The sequence below is a fragment of the Capsicum annuum genome, chromosome 4 (genome assembly GCF_002878395.1).
Source record: "Capsicum annuum cultivar UCD-10X-F1 chromosome 4, UCD10Xv1.1, whole genome shotgun sequence".
Lineage (NCBI taxonomy): Eukaryota > Viridiplantae > Streptophyta > Magnoliopsida > Solanales > Solanaceae > Capsicum > Capsicum annuum.
The window spans coordinates 193832200-193851456 of NC_061114.1; the positions used below are offsets into that span (position 1 = coordinate 193832200).

The window sequence follows — 19257 nt, forward strand, 5'->3', positions numbered from 1 at the left end:
GTTGTTGTCAATTTAATTTGTTGTGATTGTTGGAGTTCATTACAAGAGCGTCCATCTTATGCCCGACAGCTGCCAAGCTTACCCATCTCTTCTAAATTTCCCCCTATATCCTATATCAATGGGTGCTATACGGGAAGATGAGATTCCAAAACAATATTGCACCTATTAAAAAACAAAATAGATGACGTTAGGTTTTTCATAAAATCAGTAAAAATATATCATCTTTGCTACAAACATAACATGTTTTAAAAATATATTTTATATAAAATTACTTTATAAAACTTTTGAAGGGCAGATCATTATTTTGAGAATGTATCTTCTTATCATATTTTTTCAGACTTTTTAATTATAAAATATGTTTTTCTTTTATTATATATTTTAAAGTTCTTTAATTATTAATTCTCATTATTATATATTTTAGCATCTCTTAAATAAATTTTTAAAAATATATATATTTTTTAATATAAGGTAAAACTATTTAATAAGATAAATAAATTAAAGAAATTAGTCAATAATTTAAATCATATTTGTGGTATAATTATTTTTCTTAGGAGTTTAATCCTAATAAAAATCCCTTTTTTCCTTTTGTTTTAAACCTCACTCCAATTTGATCTTTCTTAATCTATTAACCAAAACAAGACGTTATCAATTTTTTTTTTAATAAAAACTTATTATTTTTCTTTTATTAAATTGCATTATATTTCCCTAAATATTGTGTAATAAAAAAATTTAATCATCACTTCCTATAGATATAGATATTGATAGATATATAGATTTAGAGGGTGTTTGAAAGAGATTATATGTTGGTCAAAATGGCTTAAAAGTCATTTTGACCTTTTAGGAGTGTTTGACAATTTTGAAAATTGTTTTTTAAAAAAATAAATTTTGACTTAAAAAAAAACTAAAAACAAGAAGTTGGTATTTCCTACTTAGAGCCCGTTTGGATAGGCTGAAAAAAGTGGTTGAAAAAAAGTTCTTTAAAAGTGTTTTTGAAAGTGTTGAACTTATTTTAAAAATAAGCAGTTACGTGTTTGGATAAAAGTGCTGAAACTGAAAAAAAATTGTTGATGTGTTTGGTAAACAAGTGTTGTTAAGCACTTTTTTTGGTCAAAATGTCTGAAATACCCTTAAGCTGTTAACAATATGTAGAGTTAATTATTATTAATTTTAGTTTCTAAAATGATCAAATTAAAATTAATATATATATTTTCAATTCAGTTTCAATATATATATATATATATATATATAATATTTTCATGAATGACTATTAAATTTGTGCGATAAAAAAAATCTTTTTTCTTGGTTAAAAGAGTTTTTCAAACAAAATATATATGTTACTAATCATTATAATTACATTAATAGATAAATAGTTGGTCACAAATAATACTATTTATTTGCTAAAATGTCTCTTAATTGAAAAATATATTACTCGTTGATTGAGTAATGACTATATATCACTATTAAAACATTGTCGAATACGAAAGTTGCGTCGTCAAATATACATGAATCGTTCACTAATCGTTCATGAAGTTGTATATCTTCAATGATTGTTCTCCATATATCTTGGTTGGTGAGTTATTTTTTCTTAGAGAAATTCATACGTTGTACAATAATAATTGTCCAAAATTAAAAGAATATATTAAAGAAGGAAACATAAAAACCATATTTCATAAATTAGAAGTTTCATACAAAAGAGGTACTAATATGACTAGAGTTAAGTTCGCCATAAATACAAAAAGTGGAAATGTTTAATTAATACAAAGATTAAGCATTATAAATATCATGAGCAATCATATCATGAAGTCCTACCCAATGCACATTACTTTCCTCACTCACATTTTCCCCATATATATTGTTAGCCATTGAAGTTGTGACTACATCAAAATAAACCGATGGAATATATCTTTCATTCTCTGCCATCTGAAATGCATTATCCACATTTGTCACGATCCAAATGGCCATGAATGACACCCATACTAATCTTCCTGTGGGAGAACTATCTAAACCAAACCATTACTCAAACACTTAGTCAATATTAGATGATATTATTATAAAATTCAACATAATAACAAATATCCATGACTAATTATTATTAATACGAAAATTCAAACAAACTACTTACAAAAATTCCTAAGACCCGAAAGTCATCGTACAAGAACTACTAACAATGATCATATCTAAAGTGATATCCAAAAATAAAGTAAATAAAGAATGTTTCATCGCCCGAAAGATGGACAAGAACAAATAAGATGACCCATGGCAACCTGGAGATGGAGCGCTCACCCTTGGATCAAGATCTGCTATCAAACTCTAGAGGTGAGGTCATGTCTGAGCATAGAACACTTTCTGCACTAAACAAAAGAAGAGTACAAGGTAGTATCAGTACCAACCACTATGTACTGGTAGGTATCATAGGCCAACTCAATTTAATAGCATGTACACGACATAAATCAAATAACAAGTAGACATACATTGTCACACAATAAATATTCAATGAATCAACAATACAGCAACAACAGGTCAAATAGTGCTCACAAACTAGCCACATAACCATCAAGAATATCAACCATACTGTAAACATCCACAGAAATAACATAAATATGTACACACATGCTATGGGACTTATTTTTGTCCAAATAGTCATGACCTGCAGGGAACAATCTATGTTCATGTATCGTACCGGTGTGATACCCGATCCAACATAAATATAAACGTACCGGCGTGGTACCCGATCCAACGTACCGACGCGGCACCCGATCCAACATGAATAAAAACGTACCGGTGCGGTACCCGATCCAACATGAATATAAACGTACCGGCGCGGTACCCGATCCAACATGAATATAAATGTACTGGCGCGGTACCCAATCCAACATGAATATAAACATACCGGCGTGGTACCCGATCCAACATAAACATAACCAAGTATTATCACTATCAATTTGCACAACCTTGCAGCATGCCACACAATGTACCAAGTTTACAAGTACACTTAAAGTCATAAGACAATTCCATCAAGTCAATTTTCAATAAACATTTATACACGAATCAACAATCCAAACATCAATAATTTCAAGCATGTCCGAATACCAATCCACAAGTATCCAATTTAGGAGCATACACACAATTAAGTCGAGTTCATACTCCAATTAAACCGTAACCTGCCTCACTCGAAGGATCCGAATATCACTAGTCCACTAGTGTCTTGCCCTTTCTCAATTTTTTAGAACGTTCAAAATCTGTACCCAAAGCCGAGCATCAATTAACAAACTTGCCTTTACGTAGGGTCTCTGAACAATCAAAATCTATTCAAATATATAATCTTCATAAGAGTATAAACTAATACGCCAAATTTCAACTAAAGCGGATCTTTATTCGATCTCCAAGTTAATAAATTCTCACTTCAAGAACTCTAGATTTTAAACCTCAATTCTATAAATCTTGAAATCTAAAATAATACCCAAGAAATAGCGAACTTCAAAATCTTCAAAAGCATGAAAATCATTAGACATAAACCAATACCATCACTATTTTTCAATTGTCATCACTGTCTAATGATTTAATACATTATTATTATAAAATAAAATTAAAATATTAATTTCATGCCTTATTTTGCCAATCACACGCACTGCCATGCCACTGAATATATGATATTTAACCTCACAACATTAATTTTGATTTATTATTATTCGCCAACAATCACTGCAAACTTATTAAAATGTGGCCAAATTATTTTATTAACATAACTTTAGAGAAACTTGTACACATGTGTGTTTGCTACTGCCATTCTATTATTTAATTCCAATATAGATGAGAAAGTGGCACTCACTACATATAAAAAGTGCTATTTACTGGGACGACTCCACGGAAATCAATGGAATTAGTACACTAACTTGGATATGGTATTTGCCGAGAATCCCTTCTTTTTTTTTTCACGCTTTAGTGTAAAATTGCAACTTCCGTGTTCAACCGCTCATAGTTAAGGAATTTTGCTAATATATATATTTTAACATGTTAACTCCTTCCCACTCAATCTGTTGTTATACATAGGAGTCAATAGTTTTGAAAAATAACAATTTGACCCATAACCACCAACTAAAATAATATCTAAAATATCCAGTAAATTCTCAAATAATTTTTGAAACCTCAAAAATAAGTTAAACATTTATATTGACTAAAAAGTACGTTCCGAACCTATTGAAAATGTAAAAATACTAACCCCAGTTCATCTCGATAAAAAATATGACTATTATCGGGTTTTAACTTTATTAAAACTAAAGGATCCAATTAATGACTTAATTCGCCTCCGAACACCTCACGAATTGGTACTACAATCCTGTAAGTCATAATTCATGTATATAAACTACAGCAAGAGCTAAAAATAGAAAAGATGAGAAAATTTTACAGATGGTTGGGAGGGTCGTTACAACATTGCACTTCTTTCTAATGTAATTATGAATGGTCATATAGCAATTACGATATCCCTTTGGGTGTCAATGTTATAGTAAGGCATGTCTCGCAAAATAGACCACCTGGCTTTCCAAACATCAAATGTGCGCTCTACTATATTTTTACAAGAAGAATGCAAATAATTAAAATTTTCAATGCGTCCCCTTGGCTCCTTAATTGTCGCATTGCACCACGTTGAAAGTCAGAAAGGTGATACCTCACATTATCTCCTCTGTAAGGAGCCATGTATCCCTTCAATGAATGAAAGTTTTCTTATAATTAAGTATACAACTATGGAAATTAGCAGTTTAATGGATTACTTCTATTCGTTATTTGGCTGTGCTAGAGTGGACATAAGCTATGGAAATTAGCTTAGTAAAAATATTTTTATTTCTTCTATAGAATAAAATTGTTTAAACTATTAACTACGCTCTCCTTCACATGTCATAGTTTGATCGGACACCAAATTTAAGAAATAACAAAAGACTTGATAATTTTTAGCAAATTATCTTTTATATTATCTACTAACATCTCTGACAATAGTAAATGACCTGTCCAACACCTGCATACTTAAAAGAAGTCATTACAAAAGAAAAATACACAAGGAAAATTAAGTAGAAAGTAGAGCATAGTCATAACAGAAGAAAAAATACACTAAAAAAATAGTACGAACAATATACTGTCTAACATGGATTAGTTCCATGCTAATTTTATTTCTTATTGTTATGATATTTCTTTTCCTACGTTTTTATTCTATGTTTGTTCTTATTGGTCATCTTATTCATTCACATCTTCAGATCATTTATATTTCATCATGTCGAAAACTAGTTTGGTACGAAGTAACGCTAAGTGGGATGATGCTTATATTTTTTTTTATAAAGGTGTGTGAAATAGAAATTAGACCAAACTCTCATCCTAAAAAAGATGGATGAAAAAATACAATTGAGGAGTTCAATAGGAAGACGGGAAGAAACTATACTAGAACATAATTGAAAAATAAGTGGGATAACATGAAACATGACTGGGCTTTTTATAAGCAGATGATGAGAGAGAATACAGGTTTAGGTTGGGATGCCACAAAAAATACAATCATTGCAGATGACGATTGGTGGGAGCAAAAGATTAAGGTACATCTCTCGCATTGTTCTATATTTCTTTACCATTTCTCTCATTATTTAATTTACTTAAGTAGTTTTGTTTGTTTTTTTGTTTCAGATGGATCATCAATATAGGAGGTTTAGGAATAAGGATCTTTCTCTCATATGTTATCGCTATGATGCATTATTTTCTGATATTATTGCTATGGGTGAAAGAGCACGCGCCGCAAATCAAGAACAAATTTCTGAAATTGAAGTAGATTTGGATAAAGAATAAATAAATAATTTTTACAAAGAACACTTCATTAATCTCAATGATGAAGGAGGTGATGAAAGTGATGACCTACATGATATGGATTCTCTTATGTTCCCCAAACCATCATTAAAAAGACAACTTTCAACGGATGATATTTAAACTATCAGTTGAGTAAAAAAGAGTAAGAAAAAATCTGCTAGAGAGGAACTACACTCTATAGTTGAGTTAATGTCAAGCAAAAGTACTGCTACATCTCATGCAGTAGAGGATCCCACCATTGATAAGTGTATGGACTTTTTGGCAAGTATTTCTGAAATTGTTATCCCGTCTGAAATCTATAACTATGCAGTGAACTTGTTTCTAAAGAAAGACGTCCGTCAAATATTTCTTAAGATGACTACTGATGAAGCTCAGAAGTTTTGGTTGGCATATAACTATGAGTTATACCTCGTTAAGAAAATATGAAGGATGTATTCGTTTGATTTAAGTATTTTTGTTGTTTGATGTTTGATATTATGGCTGTACATGTGAACTTTATACGCTATGGTTGTATGTCGTTTGATAAGTGTTTTTGTTGTTTAATGTTTGATATTATGGTTGTAAGCGTGAACTTTATACGCTATGATTGTATGGTTAAGACCCTTTAAAATTGAGTTGAATTTATGTCTTGTTGTATGTGTGTGTATTTTATACATATGTATATTCTATTGATTCACTTACTAGATGAAGAGTATGCAATGAGATATGAATTACATAGATTCATAGTGCATCTTACAAATGAAATATGTTGATATATCATACTCTACTAATATGAGGATTATGAGATTTTTATACTCCCATACTCTACTGATGTGAGGCGTTTTTTATTTTCAGTTAAATGGAGAGTTTGGATATTAGCATATCTCCTAATATAAGTGACTTATTAGATGAAGAAGATGAAGAATTGGAAAAAGTTCGCAGAGAGCAAGACAAGGAGTGGATGACTTTGTGTCAACTAGCAGATAAATATGTTTTGAGGTATTGCAAAAAGTACTTATGTAAGGAACCTTGTCGTACATCAAAGCGTTCCGGACATATATTTATTCAAGAGATATTACGAGGAAATAAAACCCGTTATGAAAATTTTTGATTGAAGAAGGTGGTGTTTATTGATTTATCCAATGACTTAACCGAAAAATATGGGCTTAAACCCACTCGTGGAATTTCTACACACAAAATGTTAGACATGTTTTTGATGATTTATACACATGGAGCAGGAAATCGAATGATACAAGATATCTTTCAACATTCTGAAAAAACGGTTCATAAACACTTTCATAATGCTTTAAACGTTGTTTCTAAGCTTGCAAGAGATATCATTAGACCACATTTAAATTATAATGATGGTGTAGGAGCTCACAAGCCATGTAGCGAGCGATATTTGTCTTTCTTTAAAGTAAGTCGCACTTTCTCCAAATATTACTTTATTATACTTAATATCTAATTTCTCTCATGATTATTTTCTTAAGTTAAATTTATTCATGTACATACTTGTAGGATTGCATTGGGGCACTTGATGGCACACATGTTAAAGCTAGATTGTCGCAAGGTCAAGAAATATTGTATATTGACCGTAAAGGTTATCCTACTAAAAATATTCTTGCCGTTGTAGATTTTAACATGTGTTTTACATTTGCATTAGCTGGGTGGGAAGGATCGACTCATGATATTCGTATATTTCGTAAGGCTCTTCGTAGACAAGAACTCAACTTTTCACATTCATTGAAAAATCAATATTATCTAGTTGATTCTGGATATTTGCACATAAAGGGAACAAAGGAGATAATGTGAGGTATCACCTTTCTGACTTTCGACGTGGTGCAACACGATAATTACGGGAGCCAAGGGGATGCATTGAAAAATTTAATTATTTGCATTCTTCTTGTAGAAACATAGTAGAGCGCACATTTGGTGTTTGAAAAGCGAGGTGGTCTATTTTTCGAGACATGCCTTACTATAACATTGATACCCAAAGGAATATCATAATTGCTACTATGGCCATTCATAATAGCATTAGAAAGAAGTGCAATGTGTAAAATGCATTTCAAATGACAGAGAATAAAAGATATATTCCATCGGTTGATTTTGATGTAGGCACAACTTCACTGCTAACAATATAGATGACGAAAATGTGAGGAAAGTAATGTGCATTGGGTGGGACTTCGTAATATGATTGCTCCTGATATTTGTAATGCTTAATGCTTGTATTAATTAAACATTTCCACTTTTTGTATTTACGACGAACTTAACTCTAGCCATATTAGTACCTCTTTTGTATGAAACTTCTAATTTATGAAATATGATTTTTATGTATTATTTTCCTTCTTTAATATATTCTTTTAATTTTGGACAATTATTATTGTACAACATATGAATTTCTCTTAGAAAAAAATAACTCACCAACCAAGATATATGGAGAACACTCATTGAAGATATACAACTTCATGAACGATTAGTGAACGATTCATGTATTTTTGACGACCCAACTTTCGTATTCGACAATGTTTTAATAGTGATATATAGTCATTACTCAATCAACGAGTAATATATTTTTTCCCCCCTCATTTTGTGTTTACTTGTTATTTAATAATCCAATTTTATCCTTTATCCTACTTTTGCAATCCTTCAAATTGGTGATGTATGACATTATGTAACAACGAAAAACAATACAATCTATTCAAAGATTGTATTCGTTAAAAACAATCCATTACGATAGAATACAATAAGATACGTTATGAAACAATATGTAACAACCATCCAACACATAGTGTAATTGAATAGTGGCTTTTCTTGAATTTATAAATTAGACTGTCTAGACCACTGAATGATATCAAGAACTTCGGAATACTTATGCTTGCCTGATTATTTTGAATGTTCTTTCTATACATTTTAGGTGGAAAAGCCAAAAACAAATTCCAAATTTTGATTTGGGAGGGTAAACGCCCCTTTATGCTGCTCACTCACTGTAAAGAAAGGCTGAAAAGAAGGCTGCAGTTGATGCAGCTGCATGGATGTTCAATGTGGTTTCTTCAGTTGGAATTATTATTGTCAACAAGGCCTTAATGTCCAACTACGGCTTCAGCTTTGGTAAATTTCTCGATGGAGCTCTGATACTTTGTCCGGTAGCATTCTCATCGTGTCTATTTGTCTTATGTATCTATTTTTTATCAGAAGAACCTGATAGTACAGAATACTTTATATATAAACAAGTCTGTACTTGAGAGATTTGTGGTCAGATGCCATTTCATAGCTATCTGTCCTTAACATCAGCAGTTTTTAATTGCTGATACCTAGGCTTTTCCCTTTTATGATTACTGCTAGTTATTCAGTTCTTTTCTTATTGCAACTGTATAACCTCGGAAATCAGAGCATTAACCAGAGTGAAATGATTGCGTTTCTGAAGAAACAATGGGTTCTGCAAGCCTTAGTATTAAAAGGGAAGCAACAGTGATAAGACAATTGTTTGGTAGTTGGTTTTATCGTGATTCCCTGATTAGCAAAATGTAAAGCATTAGAGGAGTGAAACCATGAAACTCATAATTTGTGCAAAGTGGCAACTGAATCTTCTTTCTTTTGAAAGGCCAAGATAAAAAAAGATGAGTAGAGGGTGTTTGATTATCTGCAAAAGGATCTCTCCTCCTCATCAGTCTGTATGTCTCTTATCTTTTGTTCATTTTTGGTGCAAAAGAAGAATTTTTTTTTTTACTTACGATTCTTCTACCCATAAAAAGAAAGAATTTTCTGCACCAAAAGTGGAAATAGAACTGGTACAGATTGATTGAGTCTGATGGCGATCTTTCCAAGCTTCGTCCAGATTTTTGAATTACTTCGTTACACCAATTGAACCACTCCAACCTCTCCTCCCCATGCCCCAAAAAAGAGAGGAAGGGTACAGATTGCCTAAGTGAGTAGGCTAGATCAAATTGAGTTTATATATGAGAGGCAAGAGATCCTAACACAAATTTAAAAGGAAGTTGCTCCGATGGTACTGCACTTGTAAAAAGTGATACACTATTTTGGTTGGTATGGAATGGAATGTTTCTTTTATTTTTCTCAGTCATTTTGGGATGTGGTTGTTCTAGCCTTTGATTACAACTACACTTTCAGCGACTTCGTTAACTGGGTTGCATTTTGTCACAACTGCTTTGATGACGACTGTTTTAAAGTGGCTCGGATACATCCAAGCTTCTCATCTACCCCTTCCAGATCTTCTAAAATTTATACTGTTTGCGAACTTTTCTATTGTCGGGATGAATGTCAGTTTAATGTGGAACTCAGTGGGATTAACTGCAGCAATGAACCCTTTGGCATTAACACTCACGTCGGTAACAGTACAGATAGCAACACCTAAGAGAACCACCGCAATGCTGAGCTTTGTGTCCCTATTGTCTGCAACAGTATGTAAGTTGCCTCTGCAATGAAATTTATATGCCGTATTGAGAAGAATCATCTGTTTACATTGAGTGGATAAATGCACCATTCTCACTTCTGTACTTGGGAGCGCGAGCAGCTTTCTACTAAAGTAGCTTTGCTCTTTATATTACTCAACCTCTGTCTCGTTTAAGGTAATTATTAAGATGATAGTTTTCCTTGTGTGCAGTATGTTCATTACCTTCAAAGGAAATATTCCCTAACTTCTTTCAATCTACTGGGACATACTGCACCAGCCCAGGCTGCAACTCTGCTGTTATTAGGCCCATTTTTGGATTATTGGTTGACGAACAAGAGGATCGACCAGTTTAGCTACACCCTCCCATCTTTGGTTAGTACTCTCTTATCTCTTACCAAGTACATTTGATTTTTGTTAGTTGTTCATGAAAGTAATTGGCGAAAATTGGTTATTTCTTTCTTTTAGCTAATTACGTGTTGGATCTAGTTTGTATATGGATCTACGAAGTTATACGACTATAAATTTTGATGAATTAGGTCTGGGGGCTGTTGATATTTGATGCTAATTGTTAAACAATGTGGTTTCCAATTTTCCCTGCGCCTCAATAAAACCAAATTTTCATGTATAGGCTTCTGTGGTTGTTCCACATAGGTTGGGTAAAGGCTTCCAAAAGGGTTTGCAAAGTTTTTAGGCTATTCCGTCACTTGTCTTAAGATTTTGGATTGGATACTCAGATTTTTGCATGAAGTTACGTAGCAATGACAATTGTTCACACCTAATTTTGTTTTGAGTAGTTTTGTTTCAAATATTTATGATTTATAATTCTCCTATGAATTCAACTATTGATGGTTTAGGTAGGTATATATGCCTCCATAGTCTAATATGCATTTCTTCAGAACACCTAGAACTTCATTTGCTATTTTCTAATATGCCATTTGTAATATCTTTCCACATGATATATGCTTCAAGTCCCCAAGTTTTGTTTCCCTCTGCTTCATTTTGTGTGTTATAGTTTGACTAGGCACATAATTTAAGTATAATAGACTTTTGAATCTTGTGGTCTTGAACTAAAAATGTATGTACCTATAATGCCCAGTGAATCTTGTTCACCATGTCATGTCATATAAGGGAAGTGTCATTAAGAGTTTAAGAAAGTACAAAAGACTTTCGAATCTTGTATTCTTAAACTAAAAATATGTGTATGTACCAAAAATGCGCTTTGAATCTTGTGGTCCTCACCACGCCATATCATAAAAGGGGTGTCGGTAAGGATAAAATTAGAATGTGAGAATTAAAGAGTTACTAGATATAAAAATTGATCTTCTTTTAAGTGGGGTTAGAAAGGAAAGTAGACATAAATTGAAAGAAGGAAGTTTTTGGTTTGTGCCTCTTGTATCCACCTAATTTTTGGTTGTATGTCTTCCCTTTTTCGTTTCTTGGCTATGTTGTGTAGTTATGACTTCTCTTCGTATAACCTTACCATCTTTACATGTGAATCATCTCTTCTTCTGCAAGGATGAGGTCTATTTGACTATGCTTGCCTCTAACGTTAAATGTTATCGAGGATGATCTTTTTAAAGTAGATATTAGGTAAAACAAAATAAATTTTTTTTTTCTAATTGGTACGATAAGTCCATGATCTTCCCATAATTCAGTCTTATTGTAAAAAAAAAAAAAAAAAAAAAAATTCACTCCCAATATGTCAGCATGTTGGTTTGTAAGTTTTGTGATGAGTGCATTTTCATGCTAGGGGACGGGGCTGTCAGCTTTTAGAATTGTGGCCTTTACAGCCGTTTGCTTTTTGTTTTTGTAGGTGTTCATAATTCTTTCATGCAGTATAGCCGTAGGCACCAATCTCAGCCAGTTCATCTGCATTGGCAGATTCACTGCTGTTTCCTTCCAAGTGCTTGGCCATATGAAAACTATCCTTGTTTTGATACTGGGATTTTTGTTCTTTGGAAAGGAGGGTCTAAACGTACAAGTGGTAGTTGGCATGATTATAGCAGTTGCTAGAATGATATGGTACAGCAATGTATCGACCAAACCTGGTGGGAAGGAACGTCGTAGCCATTCGATTAAGCATGGATCTGACTCTACCCAACTTGATGACAAAGTGTAAGAATTTCTGTGAAATTCAAAAGCTTAACAGAAGACATAGCAAATACTAGGATTTTTAGTCGGCTGACTCTAATGCACCGGCCACCTTTCAGAGAGGTATGACGCGCCTATCTTCTCAGAGATGGTCGAAGAGTTCCTAGAAGTTTTTATGATGATTTGCCAATAGTTGGTGACTCTTTCGATGAGTGTCTTGACCACCTCGGTCAAGTACTCAAAAGATGTGAGGGAACTTAGTTCTAAATGCGCCACCCGAATCCAGCCTTCGGTTTATACTCTCATTAATTATTCTTGCTGATAGTATAGCAGGGATTGAAACCTCAGAATAGCACTTAGTTTGCCTTCATTCTTCCTTTTGTGCTGATATCATAAGTTATACTAGTGATTAATTTTTTCATTTGCATTTTCCCTCTCCAGCAGTGATGTCCATTTCTTATTTGCAATGGCAATATCTACATGCAATTCAAATGAAGCCTCGAGCAAGTTGCATCAAATTTAGAGGAATTTCTTCTTATCTTACTGTCAGTTATGCGCTGAATGCTTGATTAGTGCAACTAAATCCTCAAGTGTTAAGAGCCTAGAGAACTTGCACTATTTAAAATGATAACTCCTACTCAGGCCTGCTAATCAATTTAATCATACAGCAAAATCTGCCCTGCCGATTGAGTAATTGAAACACCATTTACATAAATATGGTTTTCGGAGAAGTTGGGCGGAGGGGGGGAGGCAGGATAGTGTAATATTTTTCTTGTGATAGCGTAGTGTATTTTTCTGGACTTGGAGGCTTCATGTGATAATGCTGTATCATAAAAACCAAAACCAGAAGTCATGACCTCTTGCAGACACAGTAGAAGGCAGAGCAAGAAGTTCAAGGTGGTGGAGAAATCGAGTTTTCTGCACATATCTGTTGGCTGAGAGGGAAAGAATCCTCGAGTTATAGAAGGATTACTTATGTTAGCTGATGTTTCACGTGCAATCTTCAGGCGAAGACCTGGACCACTTCCTCCTACATTGTAAGGTGAGAGCATTGTTGTGTGAGACAAGGTTCTGGTTTGTATAGAATGTTGCAATATGCAACGCAGGATTGTGTAAATTTGATGAGAAGCATCTCATTCCCAGTTTCTTTTGTTGTACTCATAAGGTTTCGATTTGTATAGACCTAGATTTCATATGTAGAAAGTCATGTGTTAGATTCTTTACTTTCTGGTATTTTGCCTTTTGTATTGTTAAGTTATCTTATAAAAAGGAGAAGGCGAAAGGGTTGGAAAGGAAAAGAACCATCAAGTTGCTGAATGAAGAGGCAATGAACAACATGGTCATTACTCATTACAACTTACAAGGTGGTGACTTAGAGCCACTCTTTAGTTGGTCACACTGAATATTCAACTGCTGTACGTCCTATTTTCACAAACATGTTAATATTCAGGTTACATCAAACATAAACTGAACCAAAGAAAAGAAAAAACCACCAGAGAAGGACTACCTATATTTCCACGATCATGGATGTGTCAAAAGGACACAAATCTCATGTCTTGACTGTTAACTAAAGCTCATTCCCCTTTCTCCATCCTCATGCCAATAGATAGTCACTTTCTAATCTTGTGAATTTCATGTGGTACATGGCAAATCATGGGAAGAAAACTAATATACTGCCCCAATTATATTAAGTTATATCCATTACAGCCTAATTCCTTAGCAGCCATATCAAGAAATTGTGTACACATTCCATTATTACTTCGGCTGTTAGCTTCCCATGTCAAACACTTTTCAATATCCCTTTGCCAGTTAATACTGCCAATGTTTAAGTACTTATAAGCAGGACGATGGACACCATTTACATCTGCTCGTTTAGCTCTAGTTTTTATTGAACCAGCATGCATTATGGCACGGAGAACTGATGTACTGAGAGCACGTACGAGAGCACTTGGATGAGAAATACAACGAACTGTAGCGGATAAGCGGCACTGCAATGTATTAACAACAAGTATATATCATCTTAAAGTGATAAGGAAAAAATTCAATGGTAACAAATCATTTTAATTAGGTAAAGAGATATTACCTTCAACAAGTTTGACAGGCCATCAACAATTGCTGATCCAGATTCTCCCCACTCAAGCACTGGTTGTACAGCTCTAGCTGTAACTTCCAGGAGCTGTTCAGACAATGATCAATTGCAAAAAAGCAATTTTATTAAAATTGAAAAAAGAGATAGAATATCATCAACCAATTGCCAATTCAGACACATCATATTACTCGGAACTCCAGAGCATATAGAAAGTCCTAGCTTGCTGAATAAACAATTTACTTCAATAGGAGCTGGGAAATGGGAAATGGTTTAACTGAACCACTGAAGTTATTACCTCCAGTTGGGGTAATGTGCATGCTTCTCCATCTACAAGCATCCCATCTGTGGCCCGTAGGAGGAGGTCTGGTGCGCTAGCAAGAATTACCAAAGCTTCCGGTGTATCATGATTCCTCATTAATTCTGCAATCAATTTCACAATTCTTTGGTTTATTCTCCACATCTTCTGACCAAGATCATCATCTTTGGCAATCCATGGTTGCAATTCCTTGTCCGCCTGACAAGTAAACAAAGCAAGGAAAGTGACTAAACAGATATGGTGATGAAGACCCAAATGACTAGGTGCAAAAGTTACAGGATCATTAAAGATGAAAGTCAAAATTTCACGAGGCAGACAAGTACTCCATACCACCAAAACATCTAAAATATATATCTTTTATAAATATGCGGCCACAAATTACTATGGACAAGAATGCAATATCTGAAATCTGTGAAAGCCTTATGGATCCGACTAACAAAAATTGAGCTTAAAATCAGCTGGAAGAAAAAAAAATTCATATTCTTTATATCTTTTCTGGAGAAATAGTGTAAGTGTCAAATGTATCTTTCAAGAAAAGAAGTTTCATATTCATGTTCTCATCAAATTCAACAAAAGCGAAATCTGGACCTGAAGAACAATGGCTGTTGCAGCTTTAGCAGGCAGTGCTGATACAACGTTGCATAGTGCGTCGACGACCTGTAAAAACAAGAAAACGCTATGAAGCAAATTATATTTTAAAAGGTAGTAGTGAAAAAGCTACTTTTTGGTCGTGAAGACGTGAATCTTGAGACTAATTCAACCCCAAAATCTAATTCACAAGGGGAGGATTGCCCAAAGACCAAATAATGAGATCACAACCTATTTCCTCTATGGGACTATACATCTATCCTAAGCACATGATTGTACAACTAGAGCATGGATAACATAACACGGAGGCCGAAGATTTGAGGAAGAGAACAATACGGATCAATGATTTTGGCTCTGAAACCATGTGAAAAATAAACCTAGGGGCTAATTCAATCCCGAAAGCTAGCTCATGAGGGGACGATTTCCCAAGGCCATATAAAGAGACCACAAGTCATTCCTCAACCAACGTGGGACTTAACACTGGTAAAAGCTAACAAGTATCTTATGTTTTTTCCTGTAATCCTGCAAAAGCTTCATTGGCAAAATCTAATCAAGTATTTTATGCTTTTTAAGGTACTGCAGCAAAAGCTGTATGTTGTCTAAGTTGATTAGTCATATTTTCCAGCAATCATAATTCATGACGCAACTGTGCCATGTAATAATACTAATTGTTGGCCATATTATACGCAACTTCATGTGTAATATGACAACCAATATTAACCAATATATTACATTGAAAGATTAATATACTTTGGTGTAACATGTGCTATCATATCTAAAAAGGAAATGTCACCCAAAAAAAGTTTTTTTTTAAAAGGCAGGGTGCAATCTATCATAAAAATTAAATCATATAAGACCTTATTTGTTTGCACTTAATAAATGTTTGAATCCAAATAATCCCGACCTTAGCTATTAAGTATTTACCTTTTATATTTAAATCTTAATCATTAAGCGCATTTGTTTTTTCTATTTCATAGTAGCCACTTAATAGGTGTAAATAGCTGCATTTGAGCCGAGGGTCTTTCGGAAACAAGGTCTCTACCTCCATGAGGTAGGGCTAAGGTCTGCGTACATGCTACCCTCCCCAAACCCCACTTGTGGGAATACTGTTTTGAGTGATTAAGATCTATTACAAATTCTTAATATTGCTAAGGTTCTATCTATTCAAGGATTTTTGTAAAGACAACATTTGCACTACTATTCCATCCATTCCACTAATCCCCGCCGCTCACTAATATCAACTACCACTACCCATCATCTTACGCCACAATCAACCGTCACCACCATTAGCCTATCACCACCAACCACTATTACCACAACAATTTTCAATCACTACAAACAATACCACAATCAACCATAACTATATATCGTCAACTACGTACTACTATCGATCATCACCACCATTTTTAGCTATCAATATCATCCACCACAATTATCAACCACCATCACTATCATTGTAGCTGCCATCACCACTTGCTAGTATATACCACAGCCACCATAGTTGCCATCACTACCACCCACCATCACATGATTTTCTTAACAATATTTGTTAAAATAATACAACATGCCCAATGTAGTCCCACAAAGTGAGGTCTGTGGAAGATAGAGTGTACGCAGACCTTACCTCTACCCCGGATTGAGGTAGATAAAATGTTTCCGAAAGATCCCCGACTCAAGACAAGAACAGGCTAGAAAAAGACAAAATGAAAGTACAAGAGACCATAGATAGTAACAACAAATAATGCTACAATCGAACTACACAGGACAATAGATAATTTGTTAATATAATATAAGATTAATTAGTATATTATACGAATTTTACATCTATTATTTTTAGATAAAGACAATTTTTATATATTCAATGTTGAAAAAACAGTCTCAGTTATTTAATATTCAAATCTTAATACATCTTGAATTTAGATCTGCATTCAACTTCAAACATGTTCAATCTTAATGCACATCTTAATGTTCATAATAGTCAGATTCAAACGACTTTACCAGATTCAAACGACTTTACCAGCAACAACTTTACCAGCAACAGGCCATTCACACACCCTTATGGCGGCTAGATCTAGGTTTCAATGAGTGTGTCATGCGAGTGTAACACTCCAAGTTTCATAACTAAGAACCAAACCGTCCTTCAAATGCATATAGATCTGAATCCAATAAGTTCTAATAGTACATAGGTGTTAAAATCAATTCCTTAGTTTGGGAAGAACTTTGGATATGAATTAAAGTCATAAGGAACTTCTAGCACAAACTTAAGTCGAAAGGATTGAGTTTTAGTGTGAGATTTTACTAGAATCAACTTCAAACGAACACAACTCCTAGAATATGAAGAGTTTTGTGGCTCAAGACCCACAAAATTAAAGGTCTTTGAGTTTTTCCCCAATGCCACCGACCGTTCGTCAATCCAATATCAGAGTAAAAAATTATGATGATTTTACTAGAGAGTGTCCGTCTGTCAGCGACCTATTGACGAAGTTGACGGTCCATCATGACAGACCGTCATGCTTATCCAGTGAGCTAAAAAATTGGTCAAAAGTTGACCGCTTGAATGACGACCCATCACCTGGACCGTTCGATGGGACTTTTCTGCACTTTGAAAGAGTTTTCAGAGGGATTGTTTGATTCTTTCCTTACCCCAAATCTCTCCCCACGACTTAAATCATCCAATAAGGGTTATCTCTTAGAAAAACACCGACAAGTTCTCTTCCAAATCCCTCCCTTCTCCCAAAAACTCTAAGAACACGGAGGAGGGGTTTCTCAAACCCCATAACTCCAAAGCTCCCAAGTTCAAGATTCTCTCCAAGAACTTTCTTTTTTAGGTATGTAGAATTTCAATGGAGATTTCTTTTCATCCTCATGTCCAAAACCATATCAATTCCATGAATTTAAGTTTATGACTAGGGTTCATAAACCCACTTTTCACTTTTCCTTTTTATTTAGCAAATTGCATGATTTCTTGAATTCTTTAATTATGATATTGAATGTTACAAACATTGCAATGATTTTTACGGATAGTAAGGTTTTACGTGTCATTCTTCTTCGTTCTTGACATAATTTTGTACATAATTCTTGAAGCTTATGTTTTTTAAAGCGTGATTTTAGAACTTTTATTTTATTATGAGAATTCAAGAAGGCAGAATCCCCCTTTAAGGGTGAAATTTATGATAGTTATGAAATATAAATTTTTAGCAAGGATTCAAACTTTATGTATGAATAGTATGATCTAAGCATACGGTATGAAATGCTTTGGGAGTAGTATTTAGCACCGAAACAACAAGAATTCAAAATAAACCCAAGTTTCATAACTACGTGCCACTGTAGGATATATGTTTGCCCAAGAGGCATGATTTAGGATCCTTATGTTTATGGTTCTAACTTTGATAGGTTAGAACAACCTTTTTTGTTATTAAGAGATGGAAGAAGGGAGCATCGCAAAATATTTTGTTAGACTTTATCCTTAAGGAATACACAATAGAAGCATCACAACTAAATATGAAATCAATTTAGCAAATGCTCCTAGATTTGACTTAAATTATATTTTTGAATGAGGATCATATTAATGATAATTCACAATATATTTCTTACCTGTTTATTATCTCCTTATGTTAGGAAAACTAACATACATCCAATACGTTGAAGAATCCATCTTTGTGCATCATGGTATATCCTTTAATTGTATACCGCATATCAAAAACTACTAAATGAAATATTTGGTTCCTGACCTTAAGCCAATTGAGAGGGAGGAATTAATCATAATTTATTGGTCAAATGCATACAAGTGCTATTGTATACAATACATCATATTTTAGACCATACATGAAACTATGTTCTTAAAAACAATGATTCAACTATTTTATCGGAGGCATTCAACACCAAACTAGCATTTATCAAGACGAATTATCTTGTACTCAATTTATATTGAGCAAGCAACTT

At 33.8% G+C, this 19257-nt stretch overlaps 2 protein-coding genes and 1 pseudogene across 5 annotated transcripts in view; 2 read left to right on the forward strand and 1 right to left on the reverse strand.

Moving 5' to 3' along the window:
- Nucleotides 1–5263: 5263 nt before the first annotated feature.
- Nucleotides 5264–6267, forward strand: LOC124897689 (annotated as a pseudogene).
- A 412-nt stretch (nt 6268–6679) lies between these two features.
- On the forward strand, nt 6680–12740 carry LOC124898035 (UDP-rhamnose/UDP-galactose transporter 6-like). The gene is given in 7 exon segments (XM_047411650.1): nt 6680–6819; nt 7153–7237; nt 7339–7628; nt 8813–8928; nt 9949–10181; nt 10343–10603; nt 12045–12740. Coding segments are annotated over 7 exon segments (1431 nt in total). The 3' UTR covers nt 12351–12740.
- A 905-nt stretch (nt 12741–13645) lies between these two features.
- The window catches only part of LOC107855063 (protein GIGANTEA), an 82070-nt gene continuing 76458 nt past the window's right edge, over nt 13646–19257 (reverse strand). For all 4 annotated transcript variants that reach the window (XM_016700045.2, XM_016700046.2, XM_016700047.2 and 1 more), the window contains 4 exons: nt 15316–15384; nt 14707–14925; nt 14406–14498; nt 13646–14310 (listed from right to left, as the gene is read on the reverse strand). In XM_016700045.2, the coding sequence (XP_016555531.2) occupies nt 14005–14310; nt 14406–14498; nt 14707–14925; nt 15316–15384 (687 nt within the window). In that variant the 3' untranslated portion in view covers nt 13646–14004. The remainder of the gene's footprint in view (nt 14311–14405; nt 14499–14706; nt 14926–15315; nt 15385–19257) is intronic.